The sequence below is a fragment of the Bombina bombina genome, chromosome 2 (genome assembly GCF_027579735.1).
Source record: "Bombina bombina isolate aBomBom1 chromosome 2, aBomBom1.pri, whole genome shotgun sequence".
Classification (NCBI taxonomy): Eukaryota; Metazoa; Chordata; class Amphibia; order Anura; family Bombinatoridae; genus Bombina; species Bombina bombina.
This window is the reverse complement of record NC_069500.1, coordinates 204,755,033-204,774,038: the sequence shown is the minus strand read 5'-3', so window position 1 is coordinate 204,774,038 and position 19,006 is coordinate 204,755,033. Positions and strand designations below refer to the sequence as shown.

At 42.9% G+C, this 19,006-nt stretch overlaps 1 protein-coding gene across 2 annotated transcripts in view; it reads right to left on the bottom strand.

The window, feature by feature from the left end:
- Nucleotides 1–19,006, bottom strand: part of ZFYVE16 (zinc finger FYVE-type containing 16) — a 645,028-nt gene that overhangs the window by 334,934 nt on the left and 291,088 nt on the right. For both annotated transcript variants that reach the window (XM_053701456.1, XM_053701457.1), the window contains one exon: nt 13,036–13,191. In XM_053701456.1, coding sequence (XP_053557431.1) covers nt 13,036–13,191 — 156 coding nt within the window. The remainder of the gene's footprint in view (nt 1–13,035; nt 13,192–19,006) is intronic.

Sequence of the window (19,006 nt, the reverse complement as noted above, 5' to 3'; positions counted from 1 at the left end):
AGATCTGTATACCAAGTCCTGCGTGGCCATGCAGGCACTATTAGAATCACTGATGCTTTCTCCTGTTTGATTCTGGCAATCAATCGAGGAAGCATCGGGAAAGGTGGAAACACATAAGCCATCCTGAAGGTCCATGGTGCTGTCAAGGCATCTATCAGGACCGCTCCCGGATCCCTGGATCTGGACCCGTAGCGCGGAAGCTTGGCGTTCTGTCGAGACGCCATGAGATCTATCTCTGGTTTGCCCCAACGTCAAAGTATTTGGGCAAAGACCTCTGGATGAAGTTCCCACTCCCCCGGATGAAAAGTCTGACGACTTAAGAAATCCGCCTCCCAGTTCTCCACTCCCGGGATGTGGATTGCAGACAGGTGGCAAGAGTGAGACTCTGCCCAGCGAATTATCTTCGATACTTCCATCATTGCTAGGGAGCTTCTTGTCCCTCCCTGATGGTTGATATAAGCTACAGTCGTGATGTTGTCCAACTGGAACCTGATGAACCCCCGAGTTGCTAACTGGGGCCAAGCCAGAAGAGCATTGAGGACTGCTCTCAATTCCAGAATGTTTATTGGAAGAAGACTCTCCTCCTGATTCCATAGTCCCTGAGCCTTCAGAGAATTCCAGACAGCGCCCCAACCTAGTAGGCTGGCGTCTGTTGTTACAATTGACCAGTCTGGCCTGCTGAATGGCATTCCCCTGGACAGATGTGGCCGATAAAGCCACCATAGAAGAGAATTTCTGGTCTCTTGAATGGAATGAAGGACACGGCATGCATTTAGAAGTTTTGTTAACCTGTCCTCTGTCAGGTAAATCTTCATTTCTACAGAATCTATCAGAGTCCCCAGGAAGGGAACTCTTGTGAGTGGAAAGAGACAACTTTTCTCTTCGTTCACTTTCCATCCATGCGACCTTAGAAATGCCAATACTATCTCTGTATGAGATTTGGCAGTTTGAAAGCTTGAAGCTTGTATCAGTATGTCGTCTAAGTATGGAGTTACTGAAATTCCTCGCGGTCTTAGTACCGCCAGAAGAGTGCCCAGAACCTTTGTGAAGATTCTTGGAGCCGTAGCCAGTCCGAATGGAAGAGCTACAAACTGGTAATGCCTGTCTAAAAAGGCAAATCTTAGATACCGGTAATGACTTCTGTGAATCGGTATGTGAAGGTAAGCATCCTTTAAATCCACTGTGGTCAAGTACTGACCCTCTTGGATCATGGTCAAAATTGTTCGAATAGTTTCCATCTTGAACGATGGAAATCTTAGGAATTTGTTTAGGATCTTTAAATCCAAGATTGGCCTGAAGGTTCCCTCTTTTTTGGGAACTACAAACAGATTTGAGTAAAACCCTTGTCCTTGTTCCAACCGCGGAACTGGATGGATCACTCCCATTAATAAAAGATCTTGTACGCAGCGTAGAAACGCTTCCTTCTTTGTTAGGTTTGTTGACAACCTTGACAGATGAAATCTCCCTCTTGGGGGAGAGGATTTGAAGTGCAGAAGGTATCCCTGAGATATGATCTCTAACGCCCAGGGATCCTGAACATCTCTTGCCCAAGCCTGGGCGAAGAGGGAAAGTCTGCCCCCCACTAGATCCGGTCCCGGATCGGGGGCCCTCAATTCATGCTGTCTTAGGGGCAGCAGCAGGTTTTCTGGCCTGTTTGCCCCTGTTCCAGGACTGGTTAGGTTTCCAGCCTTGTCTGTAGCGAGCAACAGCTCCTTCCTGTTTTGGTGCAGAGGAAGTTGATGCTGCTCCTGCTTTGAAATTACGAAAGGAATGAAAATTGGACTGTCTAGCCTTGGCTTTGGCCTTGTCCTGAGGCAGGGCATGACCTTTACCTCCTGTAATGTCATCAATAATCTCTTTCAAGCCGGGCCCGAATAAGGTCTGCCCTTTGAAAGGAATATTAAGCAATTTAGATTTAGACGTAACATCAGCTGACCAGGATTTTAGCCACAGAGCTCTGCGTGCCTGAATGGCAAATCCTGAATTTTTAGCCGCAAGTTTAGTTAAATGTACTACGGCATCTGAAATAAATGAATTAGCTAACTTAGGAATTTAAGTTTGTGTGTGATGTCATCTAGTGTGGATGATTGAAGTGTCTCTTCCAGAGACTGAAACCAAAATGCTGCTGCAGCCGTGACAGGCGCAATACATGCAAGAGGTTGCAATATAAACCCTTGTTGAACAAACATTTTCTTAAGGTAACCCTCTAATTTTTTATCCATTGGATCTGAAAAAGCACAGCTATCCTCCACTGGGATAGTGGTACGCTTAGCTAAAGTAGAAACTGCTCCCTCCACCTTAGGGACCATTTGCCATAAGTCCCGTGTGGCGGCGTCTATTGGAAACATTTTTCTGAATATAGGAGGGGGTGAGAAAGGCACACCGGGTCTATCCCACTCCTTAGTAACAATGTCAGTAAGTCTCTTAGGTATAGGAAAAACGTCAGTACTCGTCGGTACCGCAAAATATTTATCCAACCTACACATTTTTTCTGGGATTGCAACTGTGTTACAATCATTCAGAGCCGCTAATACCTCCCCTAGTAACACACGGAGGTTCTCAAGCTTAAATTTAAAATTTGAAATGTCTGAGTCCAGTTTATTTGGATCAGAACCGTCACCCACAGAATGAAGCTCTCCGTCTTCACGTTCTGCAAACTGTGACGCAGTATCAGACATGGCCCTTGCATTATCAGCGCACTCTGTTCTCATCCCAGAGTGATCACGTTTACCTCTTAGTTCTGGTAGTTTAGCCAAAACTTCAGTCATAACAGTAGCCATATCTTGTAATGTGATTTGTAATGGCCGCCCAGATGCACTCGGCGCTACAATATCACGCACCTCCTGAGCGGGAGATGCAGGTACTGACACGTGAGGCGAGTTAGTCGGCATAACTCTCCCCTCGTTGTTTGGTGAAATATGATCAATTTGTACAGATTGACTATTTTTTAAAGTAGCATCAATACATTTAGTACATAAATTTCTATTGGGCTCCACTTTGGCATTAACACATATAGCACAGAGATATTCCTCTGAATCAGACATGTTTAACACACTAGCAAATAAACAGCAACTTGGAAATACTTTTCAAAGTAATTTACAAATAATATGAAAACGAACTGTGCCTTTAAGAAGCACAGAAAAATATTATAACAGATAAAATAATTAAGTTATAGCATCAATCTTTGTCAAAATATACAGTTTTAGCAAAGGATTGTTCCCCTCAGCAAATGATAACTAACCCAGGCAGCAGAAAAAAATACACAAATAAACGTTTTTTATATCACAGTCAATACCATCAGCACAGCTCTGCTGTAATGATTACTTCCCTCAAAAAAGGCTTTTGAGATCCCTGAACTCTGTAGAGATGAACCGGATCATGCAGGAAGAAAATGAACCTCTGACTGAGTTTTTTCTGATGCGTAGTGAAAGCACCAAAATGGCCCCTCCCCCACACACATAACAGTGAGAGGGATCAGTGAACTGCTCTAATTTAAATCAAAACTATTGCCAAGTGGAAAAAAAGTGCCCAAAACATTTTTTCACCCAGTACCTCAGAGAAAAAAACGTTTTTACATGCCAGCAAAAAAACGTTTTACCTCAATAATTAATTGTCATTTAAAACCTATTGCAAGTCCCTGCAAAATAGGTTAAGTCTATGTATACAGTTTAAAAGCCAGAGAAGTACCATTTCCCAGAAAACTGAAGTGTAAAATATACATACATGACAGCCTGATATCAGCTACATCTACTGCATTCAAGGCTGAGTTTACATTATAACGGTATGGCAGGATTTTCTCATCAATTCCATGTCAGAAAATAATAAACTGCTACATACCTCTTTGCAGATTAATCTGCCTGCTGTCCCCTGGTCTGAAGTTTACCTCTCCTCAGATGGCCGAGAAACAGCAATATGATCTTAACTACTCCGGCTAAAATCATAGAAAAACTCAGGTAGATTCTTCTTCAAATTCTACCAGAGAAGGAATAACACACTCCGGTGCTATTATAAAATAACAAACTTTTGATTGAAGATATAAAAACTAAATATATCACCATAGTCCTCTCACACATCCTATCTAGTCGTTGGGTGCAAGAGAATGACTGGAGGTGACGTAGAGGGGAGGAGCTATATAGCAACTCTGCTGGGTGAATCCTCTTGCACTTCCTGTAGGGGAGCAGTTAATATCCCACAAGTAATGATGACCCGTGGACTGATCACACTTAACAGAAGAAAGACCTTTTACGTTTATTAGAAGGTGGAAATGCAGACAAAGCCTTCAGGATAGAATCAGAAACAAATTCTTTAAAATTTACAGGTACATCATGCACATTTGAAGTTGAAGGAACTGCAACTGGCAATGTACTATTACTGATGGATACACTATCTGCATGTAAAAGTTTATCATGACAACTATTACAAATGACATTCGGCGAAATAATTTCTACAATTTTACAACAAATGCACTTAGCTTTGGTAGAACCGATGTCAGGCAACAATGTTCCAGCAGAAACTTCTGAGGCAGGATCAGATTGAGACATCTTGTAAAATGTAAGAGAAAAAACAACATATAAAGCAAAATTATCTATTTCCTTATATGACAGTTTCAGGAATGGGAAAAAATGCAAATAGCATAGCCCTCTGATAGAGAAAAAAGCAAGAGGTAAACATCAATGGGGTATTGAAATAATGAAGAAAAAATAACCGGAAATGATACACTCGCGTCACTAATGACGCAACCGTGTGAAAGGTGTCGGCGTCCAGTATGATGACGGAAATGACGAAGTTGCGTCAGATGTATTTTTTTCACGCCAAAAATATTTTTGCACCAACAATGACGCAATAAAGTTTAGCATTTGACGCACCCGCAGGCCTAATACCGCCCGCAATTTGCAAGAAGTAGTCAATTGAAAAAAGACTAAACCCCAGGTAAGAAATAAATTTCTTAAAAAAATGTTTATATCCCCCAAATATGAAACTGACAGTCTGCAGAAGGAAATACATGAATCTGACTCATGGCAAATACAAGTACAATACATATATTTAGAACTTTATATAAATGCATAAAGTGCCAAACCATAGCTGGGGTGTCTTATGTAATAAAAAACATACTTACCGAAAGCCACCCATCTACATATAGCAGATAGCCAAACCAGTACTGAAACAGAGAACCTATGAAAACAGAATTTATGCTTACCTGATAAATTACTTTCTCCAACGGTGTGTCCGGTCCACGGCGTCATCCTTACTTGTGGGAATATTCTCTTCCCCAACAGGAAATGGCAAAGAGTCCCAGCAAAGCTGGTCACATGATACCTCCTAGGCTCCGCCCACCCCAGTCATTCGACCGACGGACAGGAGGAAATATATATAGGAGAAACCATATGATACCGTGGTGACTGTAGTTAGAGAAAATAATTCATCAGACCTGATTAAAAAACCAGGGCGGGCCGTGGACCGGACACACCGTTGGAGAAAGTAATTTATCAGGTAAGCATAAATTCTGTTTTCTCCAACATTGGTGTGTCCGGTCCACGGCGTCATCCTTACTTGTGGGAACCAATACCAAAGCTTTAGGACACGGATGAAGGGAGGGAGCAAATCAGGTCACCTAAACGGAAGGAACCACAGGTTGCAAAACCTTTCTCCCAAAAATAGCCTCTGAAGAAGCAAAAGTATCAAATTTGTAAAATTTGGCAAAAGTGTGCAGTGAAGACCAAGTCGCTGCCTTACATATCTGGTCAACAGAAGCCTCGTTCTTGAAGGCCCATGTGGAAGCCACAGCCCTAGTGGAGTGAGCTGTGATTCTTTCGGGAGGCTGCCGTCCGGCAGTCTCATAAGCCAATCGGATAATGCTTTTAAGCCAAAAGGAAAGAGAGGTAGAAGTCGCTTTTTGACCTCTCCTTTTACCAGAATAAACAACAAACAAGGAAGATGTTTGTCTGAAATCTTTAGTAGCCTCTAAATAGAATTTTAGAGCACGGACTACGTCCAAATTGTGTAACAAACGTTCCTTCTATGAAACTGGATTCGGACACAAAGAAGGTACAACTATCTCCTGGTTAATATTTTTGTTAGAAACAACTTTCGGAAGAAAACCAGGCTTAGTACGCAAAACCACCTTATCTGCATGGAACACCAGATAGGGCAGAGAACACTGCAGAGCAGATAACTCTGAAACTCTTCTAGCAGAAGAAATTGCAACTAAAAACAAAACTTTCCCAGATAGTAACTTAATATCTATGGAATGTAAAGGTTCAAACGGAACCCCTTGAAGAACTGAAAGAACTAGATTTAGACTCCAGGGAGGAGTCAAAGGTCTGTAAACAGGTATGATCCTAACCAGAGCCTGAACAAATGCTTGAACATCTGGCACGGCTGCCAGTCTTTTGTGAAGTAAAACAGATAAAGCAGAGATCTGTCCCTTTAGAGAACTTGCAGATAATCCTTTCTCCAAACCTTCTTGTAGAAAGGATAGAATCTTAGGAATTTTTATCTTGTTCCATGGGAATCCTTTGGATTCACACCAACAGATATATGTTTTCCATATTTTATGGTAAATTTTTCTAGTTACAGGCTTTCTAGCCTGAATCAGAGTATCGCCTTGGGATCCCTGGATCTGGACCCGTAGCAAGGAACCTTGAAGTTCTGACGAGACGCCATCAGATCCATGTCTGGAATGCCCCATAATTGAGTTATTTGGGCAAAGATTTCCGGATGGAGTTCCCACTCCCCCGGATGGAATGTCTGACGACTCAGAAAATCCGCTTCCCAATTTTCCACTCCTGGGATGTGGATCGCAGACAAGTGGCAGGAGTGATCCTCCGCCCATTGAATTATCTTGGTCACTTCTTTCATCGCCAGGGAACTCCTTGTTCCCCCCTGATGATTGATATATGCAACGGTCGTTATGTTGTCTGATTGAAACCTTATGAATTTGGCCTTTGCTAGTTGAGGCCAAGCTCTGAGAGCATTGAATATCGCTCTCAGTTCCAGAATGTTTATCGGGAGAAGAGACTCTTCCCGAGACCATAGACCCTGAGCTTTCAGGGATTCCCAGACCGCGCCCCAGCCCACTAGACTGGCGTCGGTCGTGACAATGACCCACTCTGGTCTGCGGAAGCTCATTCCCTGTGACAGATTGTCCAGGGTCAGCCACCAACGGAGTGAATCTCTGGTCTTTTGATCTACTTGAATCATCGGAGACAAGTCTGTATAATCCCCATTCCACTGTCTGAGCATGCACAGTTGTAATGGTCTTAGATGAATTCGTGCAAAAGGAACTATGTCCATTGTTGCAACCATCAATCCTATTACTTCCATGCACTGAATGAAGTACTTGACAAGAGCTTAGAAGTTTTGATTTTCTGACCTCTGTCAGAAAATCCTCATTTCTAAGGAATCTATTATTGTTCCCAAGAAGGGAACTCTTGTTGACGGGGACAGAGAGCTTTTTTCTTTGTTCACCTTCCATCCGTGAGATCTGAGAAAGGCTAGGACGATGTCCGTATGAGCCTTTGCTTTTGACAGGGACGACGCTTGAATTAGGATGTCGTCCAAGTAAGGTACTACTGCAATGCCCCTTGGTCTTAGAACCGCTAGAAGGGACCCTAGTACCTTTGTGAAAATCCTTGGAGCAGTGGCTAATCCGAATGGAAGTGCCACAAACTGGTAATGCTTGTCCAGAAAAGCGAACCTTAGCAACTGATGATGTTTTTCCTTGTGGATAGGAATATGTAGGTACGCATCCTTTAAATCCACGGTAGTCATAATTTGACTTTCCTGGATGGTGGGTAGGATCGTTCGAATAGTTTCCATTTTGAACGATGGTACCCTGAGAAATTTGTTTAGGATCTTCAGATCCAAAATTGGTCTGAATGTTCTCTCTTTTTTGGGAACTATGAACAGATTGGAATAAAATCCCATTCCTTGTTCTCTTATTGGAACTGGATGTATCTCTCCCATCTTTAACAGGTCTTCTACACAATGTAAGAATGCCTGTCTCTTTATTTGGTTTGAAGATAAGTGAGACCTGTGGAACCTTCTCCTTGGGGGTAGTTCCTTGAATTCCAGGAGATAACCTTGAGAAACTATTTCTAGCGCCCAAGGATCCTGAACATCTCTTGCCCAAGCCTGAGCAAAGAGAGAGAGTCTGCCCCCCACTAGATCCGGTCCCGGATCGGGGGCTATCCCTTCATGCTGTTTTGGTAGCAGTGGTAGGCTTCTTGGCCTGCTTACCCTTGTTCCAGCCTTGCATTGGTTTCCAGGCTGGTTTGGGTTGTGAAGTATTACCCTCTTGCTTAGAGGATGCAGAATTAGAGGCTGGTCCGTTTCTGCGAAAGGGACGAAAATTAGGCTTATTTTTAGCCTTAAAAAACCTATCCTGTGGGAGGGCGTGGCCCTTTCCCCCAGTGATGTCTGAAATAATCTCTTTCAAATCTGGTCCAAATAATGTTTTACCTTTGAAAGGAATGTTAAGCAATTTTGTCTTGGAAGACACATCCGCTGACCAAGACTTTAGCCAAAGCGCTCTGCGCACCACGATAGCAAACCCTGAATTTTTCACCACTAATCTAGCTAATTGCAAAGCGGCATCTAAAACAAAAGAGTTAGCCAATTTAAGTGCTTGAACTCTGTCCATAACCTCCTCATACGAAGATTCTTTACTGAGCGACTTTTCTAGTTCCTCGAACCAGAAACACGCTGCCGTAGTGACAGGAACAATGCATGAAATTGGTTGTAGAAGGTAACCTTGCTGTACAAAAATCTTTTTAAGCAAACCCTCTAATTTTTTATCCATAGGATCTTTGAAAGCACAACTATCTTCGATAGGAATAGTAGTGCGTTTGTTTAGAGTAGAAACCGCCCCCTCGACCTTGGGGACTGTCTGCCATAAGTCCTTTCTGGGGTCGACTATAGGAAATAATTTCTTAAATATAGGGGGGGGAACAAAAGGTATGCCGGGCTTTTCCCACTCTTTATTTACTATGTCCGCCACCCGCTTGGGTATAGGAAAAGCGTCGGGGGGCACCGGAACCTCTAGGAACTTGTCCATCTTACATAATTTCTCTGGAATGACCAAATTGTCACAATCATCCAGAGTAGATAACACCTCCTTAAGCAGTGCGCGGAGATGTTCTAATTTAAATTTAAATGTCACAACATCAGGTTCAGCTTGATGAGAAATTTTTCCTGAATCTGAGATTTCTCCATCAGACAAAACCTCCCTGATGGCCCCTTGAGATTGGTGTGAGGGTATGTCAGAACAGTTATCATCAGCGCCCTCTTGCTCTTCAGTGTTTAAAACAGAGCAATCGCGCTTTCTCTGATAAGTAGGCATTTTGGATAAAAGATTTGCTATGGAGTTATCCATTACAGCCGTTAATTGTTGCATGGTAATAAGTATTGGCGCACTAGATGTACTAGGGGCCTCCTGTGTGGGCAAAACTGGTGTAGACACAGTAGGGGATGATGTAGTATCATGTTTACTCCCCTCATTTGAGGAATCATCTTGGGCAATATCATTATCTGTGGCATTACTGTCCTTACTTTGTTTGGACACTATGGCACAATTATCACATAAATTTAAATGGGGAGACACATTTGCTTTCATACATATAGAACATAGCTTATCTGATGGTACAGACATGTTAAACAGGCTTAAACTTGTCAACAAAGCACAAAAAACGTTTTAAAATAAAACCGTTACTGTCTCTTTAAATTTCAAACTGAAAACACTTTATTACTGAATATGTGAAAAAGTATGAAGGAATTGTTCAAAATCACCACAGTGTCTTAAGGCATTAAAAGTATTGCACACCAAATTTCAGAGCTTTAACCCTTAAAATAACGGAACCGGAGCCGTTTTTAAATTTAACCCCTATACAGTCCCAGCTATATGCTTTGCTGAGACCCAACCAAGCCCAGAGGGGAATACGATACCAAATGACGCCTTCTAGAAGCTTTTTTAGTGATTCTTAGATCCTCACACATGCATCTGCATGCCTTGCTCTCCAAAAACAACTGCGCAGTAATGGCGCGAAAATGAGGCTCAGTCTATAACTAGAAAGGCCCCCAGACTAAAAAAGGTGTCCAACACAGTGCCTGACGTTTTTTAAACGTTCCCCAAGATTATAATGCCAATTATTAGCTAGAATCTGCATAATATGCCCCAATAAAGCAATCGTTTTAGCCCATAAAAATGTCTACCAGTTTTTAAGCCCTTTTTTAAGCCCTTTATTCTTTTATGTTTGACTAAGAAAATGGCTTACCGGTCCCCATGAGGGGAAATGACAGCCTTCCAGCATTACATGGTCTTGTTAGAAATATGGCTAGTCATACCTTAAGCAGAAAAGTCTGCTAACTGTTTCCCCCAACTGAAGTTACTTCATCTCAACAGTCCTGTGTGGAAACAGCAATCGATTTTAGTTACTGTCTGCTAAAATCATCTTCCTCTTACAAACAGAAATCTTCATCCTTTTCTGTTTCAGAGTAAATAGTACATACCAGCACTATTTTAAAATAACAAACACTTGATAGAAGAATAAAAACTACATTTAAACACCAAAAAACTCTTAACCATCTCCGTGGAGATGTTGCCTGTGCAACGGCAAAGAGAATGACTGGAGTGGGCGGAGCCTAGGAGGGATCATGTAACCAGCTTTGCTGGGACTCTTTGCCATTTCCTGTTGGGGAAGAGAATATTCCCACAAGTAAGGATGACGCCGTGGACCGGACACACCAATGTTGGAGAAATAGACCCCCGTTAGGGAAATCATTGTATTCAATAAGTGATACTCCCTTCCCGTCCCTCTGACATTCGCTGTACTCTGAGAGGAATCGGGCTTCAAAAATGCTGAGAAGCGCATATCAACTTAGAAATATCATATCAAACTTACTTCACCACCTCCATAGGAGGCAAAGTTTGTAAAACTGATTTGTGGGTGTGGTGAGGGGTGTATTTATAGGCATTTTGAGGTTTGGGAAACTTTGCCCCTCCTGGTAGGATTGTATATCCCATACGTCCCTAGCTCATGGACTCTTGCCAATTACATGAAAGAAACTACATATGAACCCGGCTAAATAAACTCTGAAACAGAGAGTAACTGCGACAAAAACTAATGTCGGTCAAAATAAACCCCTAGCAAAAACACACTGACAAAAACTAGTGCTGCTTACACCGGAGTACAATACAAAAAACTCTGAAATACAGAATCCCCAGCATCTAGCCCACAGCCCCATCAAACAGGGCTATTAGTCAGGAAAAGCCCATAGCAAGATTACGGTCTGACATGACATTGAAAGTCACAAAGTTATGAGGGGAACCCTTACACACATGGAACTTGTAATGCTTTGTTCCTACTGTTATATGACCCCTCACGTCAGATAGGAAAATAGACAGTCTATTCTGAGTTAATTTATGTCCCAGAAAATAAAGGACTGCACATACCTCTATGCTGAGCGACAGCATGACTTGTCCCACACGATCAAGAGGTTCTTCTCCTCCTGTAGTTCTGTGGGAACAAACAGGGTCTTGGATAATATCTGCTAAGACCATCATCTGCAGGGCAGCACATAGTATGGGAGGCGCAGAGAGAATGAAAATCTCACCAGTTCCCACTGCTTAAAAGCCACCTGTAGCTCTACTCTAGAGGCTGACAAGGAATATGGCTACACTCTGAATAAAATAGCACTCACTGGTACCATTTTAAAAGAAGAATCTAAACCAACACCTCACTTTACCTCTTCCTATCACTAACACAGGCAAAGAGAATGACTTGAGTGGGAGGGAAGGGAGGAGCTATATATACAGCTCTGCTGTGGTGCTCTTTGCCTCCTCCTGCTGACCAGGAGGCGATATCCCACAAGAATGAAATCCGTGGACTCATTGTATCTTTAAAAAGAAAAAGGACCAAGTTGCTACTTGCCATTTTGCTCAACAAAAACTTTATTTTTGAAAGCCAAGGAAGTAGAAACAGTTCAGGTAGAATGGGTTCTACAGGCTTGTAACTAACTCTGCACTGTGAGGGATTGTGTCACTGACCCATACTCTAATACCTCCCATCTGACTCTACACAGCAGTTCTCGGAGGGAAAAAATAGGCCTCAAATAAGTCTGTGCACCATTCTCAAATACATTTCAGGAACACCTCATATCTTCATCCACCTCCTGGAAGGCATGATTTAGACTGGAATAACAGTGAGGTTGGAGGGATGAAGTACTCTTGAATGTTTGCCTCCTAGTGGTAGGAATTGTCATCCCCTTGCGTAATGAATTGTGGACTCATCACCTTATTAAAGAAAATGGAACCAGAGTTAAATAAGCTTTATTCCAGTATGAGGACACAACCTATCATTCTATTGTCCAATAGAAAAAGGAGAGCTAGAATTTCCAGCTAAAAGAGAAAGCACATACTTCAGAAAAGCCAACGCAGCAGAGATGGTGTAGCAGCCCGGTAGGATCATATAACTTAAGAAGCCTCCAGATATAGTTCAAATAGGTCAATAGAGAGAACCCAGCTCAGTCTATCATATGATGGACACAACTAGGAATGAGGAAGTGAGGGCATCTTCATATAGGTAAAAGTTGAGGGGTTATTTCTGTCCAGGGGATCTCATCCCTCTTGTCCCTAGCTAGGGAGGGACAAGATAGTGAACTTTTTTTATTTTAATTTTAAAAAAAGTGTGCCAACTGTATACCCCTAAGTCACATACTATTTAATAGATCAGGCAATTGCCTTTCAAAAAAGTGGATCTTTGTAGATTCTAGGCCTTAAGGGAATGGAGATCAAGGGTTTATATACTTACCCCCATCCAGCACTTCAGGCTTTCCAGGGCTTGGTGAAGTGCATCCCCATAGTCCCCAGGTGATGCTGATGCCTGGTTACCTCTTAACTAGCATTAGGTTCAAGGGTGGGGGGGGGGGTTATCAACTCTAAAAAGCATTGTGTAGATGATGACCATGTGTCCTCGACTGCAATTTATGGGTTAAGCAACTATTAAGAAGGAGAATTCTCATACATTAGTCTGTTCATACCTTTCTGTGCATCCTTGTAAATATTTAAAAACATCTTCAATATATCCTTAGGTATTGTGTCTTCATTTGCTAAGCAGGATAACAGAATGACAATTTCAGCCTGACCAAGACCATGGAATCCATTTGTAGCAAAGAACCAGCACTTTTCAGAAGCATCTGAGCAAGAAACAAAATATATTAAAATTAGTGTTTATTTACTGAAAAGCACATTGCCACACAAAGCATTTAAGGCATTATTAAAACAAAACTGTTAATATAAGGACAATCATATGGGTGTTATGTTCCCTGAAACAAGCTCAGAAGAAAAACTTATCTTTTCTACCCAACAGACCTGTGTTTATACTTCCAAAACAGAAAAACATAATTTATGCTTACCAGATAAATTCCTTTCCTTCCTGGCAGGGAGAGTCCACGACTTCATTTCTTACTGTTGGGAAACACCTGGCCACCAGGAGGAGGCAAGGACACCCCAGCCAAAGGCTTTAATATCCCTCAAACTTCCCCTAGCCTCCAGTCATTCTGCCGAGGGAACAAGGAAAAGTATAAGAAAGAGTATGAAAAAGGTGACAGAAGAAATAATATAAAAAGGGAGCCGCCCATCAGAAAAATAAAATTATGGACGGGGTCGTGGGCTCTCCCTGCCAGGAAGGAAAGGAATTTATCTGGTAAACATAAATTATGTTTTCCTTCCATAAGGTAGGGAGAGTCCACAACTTCATTTCTTACTGTTGGGAAAACTATACCCAAGCTACATAGGACACTGAATGAATAACAGGAGGAAACAGAAAAAAGAGACGGACCTTATTATGAGGGCACCACAGCCTGCAAAACCTTTCTCCCGAAAGCTGCTTCAGCTAAAGCAAACACATCAAACTTGTAAAATTTAGAAAGTGTGTAAGAAATACCTAGTAGCCGCCTTACAAATCTGATCCATTGAGGCTTCGTTCTTAAAAGCCCAAAAGGAAGCCACTTCTCTAGTGGAATGAGCCGTTATCATCTCAGGAGGCTGTCGTCCCGCTGTCTCAAAAGCTGAGCAGATGACACTCCTCAACCAGAAAGATAGAGAAGTCGTAGTAGCCTTCTGCCCCTTATGCTTCCACGCATAGATGACAAACAAAGAGGAAGATTGTCTGAATTCCTTAGTTGCCTGAAGATAGAACTTCAAGGCACGAACCACATCTAGATTGTGAAGCAATCTTTGATTAGGAGACAAATAGGAACAACAATTTCTTGATTAATGTTACGATTCAACATTACCTTAAAGGGCCACTAAACCCAAAATCTTTCTTTCATGATTCAGATAGAGAATAGAAATTTAAACATTACAATTTACTTCCATAATTTATTTTGCTTCTTTTTTTAAATTTCCTTATTTGAAGAAAAAGCAATGCACATGGTGAGCCAATCACATGATGCTTCTATGTGCAGCAACCAATCGGCAGATAGTGAGCATATCTAGATATGCTTTTCATCAAAGAATATCAAGAGAATAAAACAAATTAGATAATATAAGTAAATTAGAAAGATGTTTAAAATTGCATTCTCATTCTAAATCATAAAAGAAAAAATGTGGGTGGCATGTCCCTTTAAGGAGGAACCCTAGTTTAGTGGGAAAAATCGCTTTAGCATGAAAACGGGTATCACATTGCAGAGCAGAAATCTCAAACTCTGCAAGCAGAGACAATAGCGGACAAAAAAAGAACCTTCCAAGACAATTTAATGTCAACAGTATGCATAGGCTCAAACGGAGCATGCTGCAAAACACTAAGAACAAGATTGAGGCTCCAAGGTCGGAGCCCCAGATCTTAACACAGATCTGATCCTAGACAGAGAGCCTTAACAAAGGACTGCACATCCAGAAGCTCAGCAAATCTTTTGTGCAGTAACACCGACAGGGCCGATATCTGTCACTTCAGGGAACTAGCAGATAGACCCTTCTCCAGTCCATCCTGGTGAAAAGATAAAATTCTGGCAACCTAAACCTTATGCCAGGAAAAGCCACACTCTTCACACCAGTACAAATAAGTCCTCCACATCTTATGGTAGATACGACGAGTCACTGGCTTACGAGCTTGAACCAGAATGTTGATAACACTCTCCGAAAACCTTCTCTTGGCTAAGACTAAGCGTTCAATCTCCACGCAGTCAGCCTCAGAGAATCTAGATTTTTATTAATGAAGGTGCCCTGTATCAGCAGATCTCTGCGACAAGGTAACCTCCACTGAGGAGATGAGAACATCCCCACCAGATCTGCAAACCCCGGCCTTCGTGGCCACAACGGAACAATCAGAATCACAGATGCTTGGTCCTGCTCGATGCTAGTCACCCCACAAGGGAGAAGCATTAATGGAGGGAAAAGATATGATTCTTAACCTCCATGGTACTGATAGGGCAGCTATCAGCTCCACCTGAGGATCTCTTGACCTCGACCCGTACCTAGGTAGCTTGGTATTGAGACGGGATGCCATTAGATCTATCTCCAGCGTCCCCCACTCGCTGCATATCTGTTACTCCTTGGGGTGAAGAGACCATTCCCCTGGGTGAAAGGATTGCTGAGGAAGTCCGCTTCCCAGTTGTCCACACCAGGAATGTGGATCGCTGACAGTGTACATTTGTGAGTCTCCACCCACACTAGTATCTGAGATACTTCTCTCATCACCAAGGAACTTCTCGTTCCGCCTTCATGGTTGATATAGGCAACCAAGGTTATATTTTCTGATTGGAATCTAATAAACTGGGACAAACCCAGAAAGGGCCAAGTCTTCAAGGCATTGAAGATTGCCCGACGTTCCAAAATATTGATCGGAAGGGAGGACTTCTCCTGAGTCCACAGACCTTGAGCCTTCTTGGCACCCCAAACGGCTCCCCAGCCGGAAAGGTTTGCGTCGGTAGTCACAATCTCCCAGGACTGTCTCAAAAGGCACATGTGCCTTGGGACAGATGATCTGGACAGAGCCACCAGGAGAGAGATTCTCTCGACAGGCTGTCTAGCACAATCTGTTGAGACAGATCCGAAAGGTCGCAGTTCCATTGTCTCAGCAGGCATAGTTGTAAAGGTCTGAGATGGAATCTGACAAAACGAATGATGTCCATGCAGGACACCATGAGTCCTATTACCTCCATACACTGAGCCACTGAGGGTCTCGAGGAGGCCTGGAGGGAAAGACATGCAAACGTTAGCTTACAACATCTCTGATCTGTCAGGAATATTCTCATGGATATGGAGTCTATTATAGTTCCCAGGAAATTCACCATTGTACTTTGAGTAAGAGAACTCTTTTACAAGTTTATCTTCCATCCATGTGATCAAAGAAGATTTAAAAGGGACTCTGAATGTTCTTCTGCTAAACGAAAAGATGGTGCCTGTACCAGGTAAGGCGATACTGCAATACCTTTTGTTCTGGCAACAGCTAAAAGAGCCCCCAGAACCTTTTGTAAATATCCTTGGAGCAGTAGCTAGGCCAAACGGAAGAGCTATGAACTGCAAGTGCTGGTCCAGAAAAGCAAACCTCAGAAACTGAAAATGTTTCTTGTGAATCGGGACGTGAAGGTATGCATCCTTCAGGTCTATTGTGGTTATAAACTGTCCTTCCTAAACCAGAGGAAGGATTGACCGTATTGTCTCCATCTTGAAAGAGGGAACACTCAGAAACTTGTTTAGGCACTTTAGGTCCATAATTGGACGAAAAGTTTCCTCCTTCTTTGGAAAAAAGAAAAGTTCCCGGGACAATTACTCCTAGACAGGAGAGATCCCGTACACCCTAAGATGGCAGCCCTCTTTTATGGTCTTGTTGAAAGACTGGAGAGTAGGAATCTGCCCCTGGGTGGATGAGAATTGAATCCTATCCTGTATCCTTGAGATACAACCTCCAGGACCCAAGGATCCTGTACATCCTGGAAACAACCGTCTGAAAAAAGGCCACCCCTTTGATCTCGGTGGGCTTCTGTTTGGAGCCTGTTTGAGCCGGCTTCCAAGTACTCTTGGGCTGCTCGAACTTGGAAGAGGACTGCTATCGTTGTGACTTGTCAGCATGAAAGGAACGAAAATTAGACAGTTGCCATCCCTTAGGATTATTCTTCTCATCTTGCGGTAGGAAGGCACCTTTCCCTCCGGTAACAGTAGAGCAGGGGTTCTCAAACTTGGACCTCCTGAGGTTTTGTAACTACTTTTCCCATGAAGCTCAGCCATATAAAAATGCTGCCTGAGCATCATGGGAAATGTAGTTCCAAAACCTCTGGAGGACCAAGTTTGAGAACCCCTGCCGTAGAGATAATTGAATCCAGCCCTGGACCAAATAAAATCTTAGAAGTCATATCCGCAGACCAAGACTTCAACTAGAGAGCCTAGAGGGCTAGAGCCGCAAAGCCAGCAGCCTTTGAATTTATGCAAATAATCTGCATATTAGCGTCAAAGAGGAAGGAGTTAGCAATTCTCAGTGCTTTAATTCTCTCCTGAATATCCTCAAGGGGAGTCTCCACCTCAATGAGCTCCGACAGAGTGTCGCACCAGTAGGTAGCTGCTCCAGCAACCGCAGCTACAGCTGCTGCTGGTTGAAATAAAAACCCTGTATGTTGAAGCATCTTCCTCAGAAAAGTTTAAAATGTTTTATCCATAGGCTGCCTAAAAGACGAACTATACTCTAGAGTGATAGTAGTATGCTTAGCCAGCGTGGAGATAGCGCCATCCACAAATCTAATTGAGAGTCAGGGACCGAAAATAATTTTTAGAAGGTAGACGAGGGGGAAAAAGAAGTTCCTATTCTCACATTCGTTACTAATAATATTTGCAATCTTAACTGGCACAGGAAAAGTCAGAGGGACCTTCATATCTTCATAAACCCTGTCTAATTTATGGATCTTAGGCTCCTCAGGGAGTGTAGCCTATGGAACCTCTAGCATAGAATTTTATTAAAGGCCTGTCCGACATGATCCGATCAGCGGATCATGTCCAACAGACCTCGCTGAATGCGGAGAGCAATACACTATCCGTATTCAGCATTGCACCAGCCGCTCTTGTGAGCTACTGGTGCAACGCCGCCCCCTCCAGATTCGCCAGCAAGGGGTTGTCAATCAACCCGATCGTACTCGATCGGGTTGATTTGTGGCGATGTCTGTCTGCCTCCTCAGAGCAGGCAGACAGGTTATGGAGCAGCGGTCTTCAGACCGCTACTCCATAACTTGTGTTTCTGGCGAGTCTGAAGGCTCGCCAGAAACACGGTGCTTCAAGCTCCATATAGAGCTTGATAGATATGCCCCAAAAACAGAATTTATGTTTACCTGATAAATTACTTTCTCCAACGGTGTGTCCGGTCCACGGCGTCATCCTTACTTGTGGGATATTCTCTTCCCCAACAGGAAATGGCAAAGAGCCCAGCAAAGCTGGTCACATGATCCCTCCTAGGCTCCGCCTACCCCAGTCATTCGACCGACGTTAAGGAGGAATATTTGCATAGGAGAAACCATATGATACCGTGGTGACTGTAGTTAAAGAAAATAAATTATCAGACCTGATTAAAAAAACCAGGGCGGGCCGTGGACCGGACACACCGTTGGAGAAAGTAATTTATCAGGTAAACATAAATTCTGTTTTCTCCAACATAGGTGTGTCCGGTCCACGGCGTCATCCTTACTTGTGGGAACCAATACCAAAGCTTTAGGACACGGATGAAGGGAGGGAGCAAATCAGGTCACCTAAATGGAAGGCACCACGGCTTGCAAAACCTTTCTCCCAAAAATAGCCTCAGAAGAAGCAAAAGTATCAAACTTGTAAAATTTGGTAAAAGTGTGCAGTGAAGACCAAGTCGCTGCCCTACATATCTGATCAACAGAAGCCTCGTTCTTGAAGGCCCATGTGGAAGCCACAGCCCTAGTGGAATGAGCTGCGATTCTTTCAGGAGGCTGCCGTCCGGCAGTCTCGTAAGCCAATCTGATGATGCTTTTAATCCAAAAAGAGAGAGAGGTAGAAGTTGCT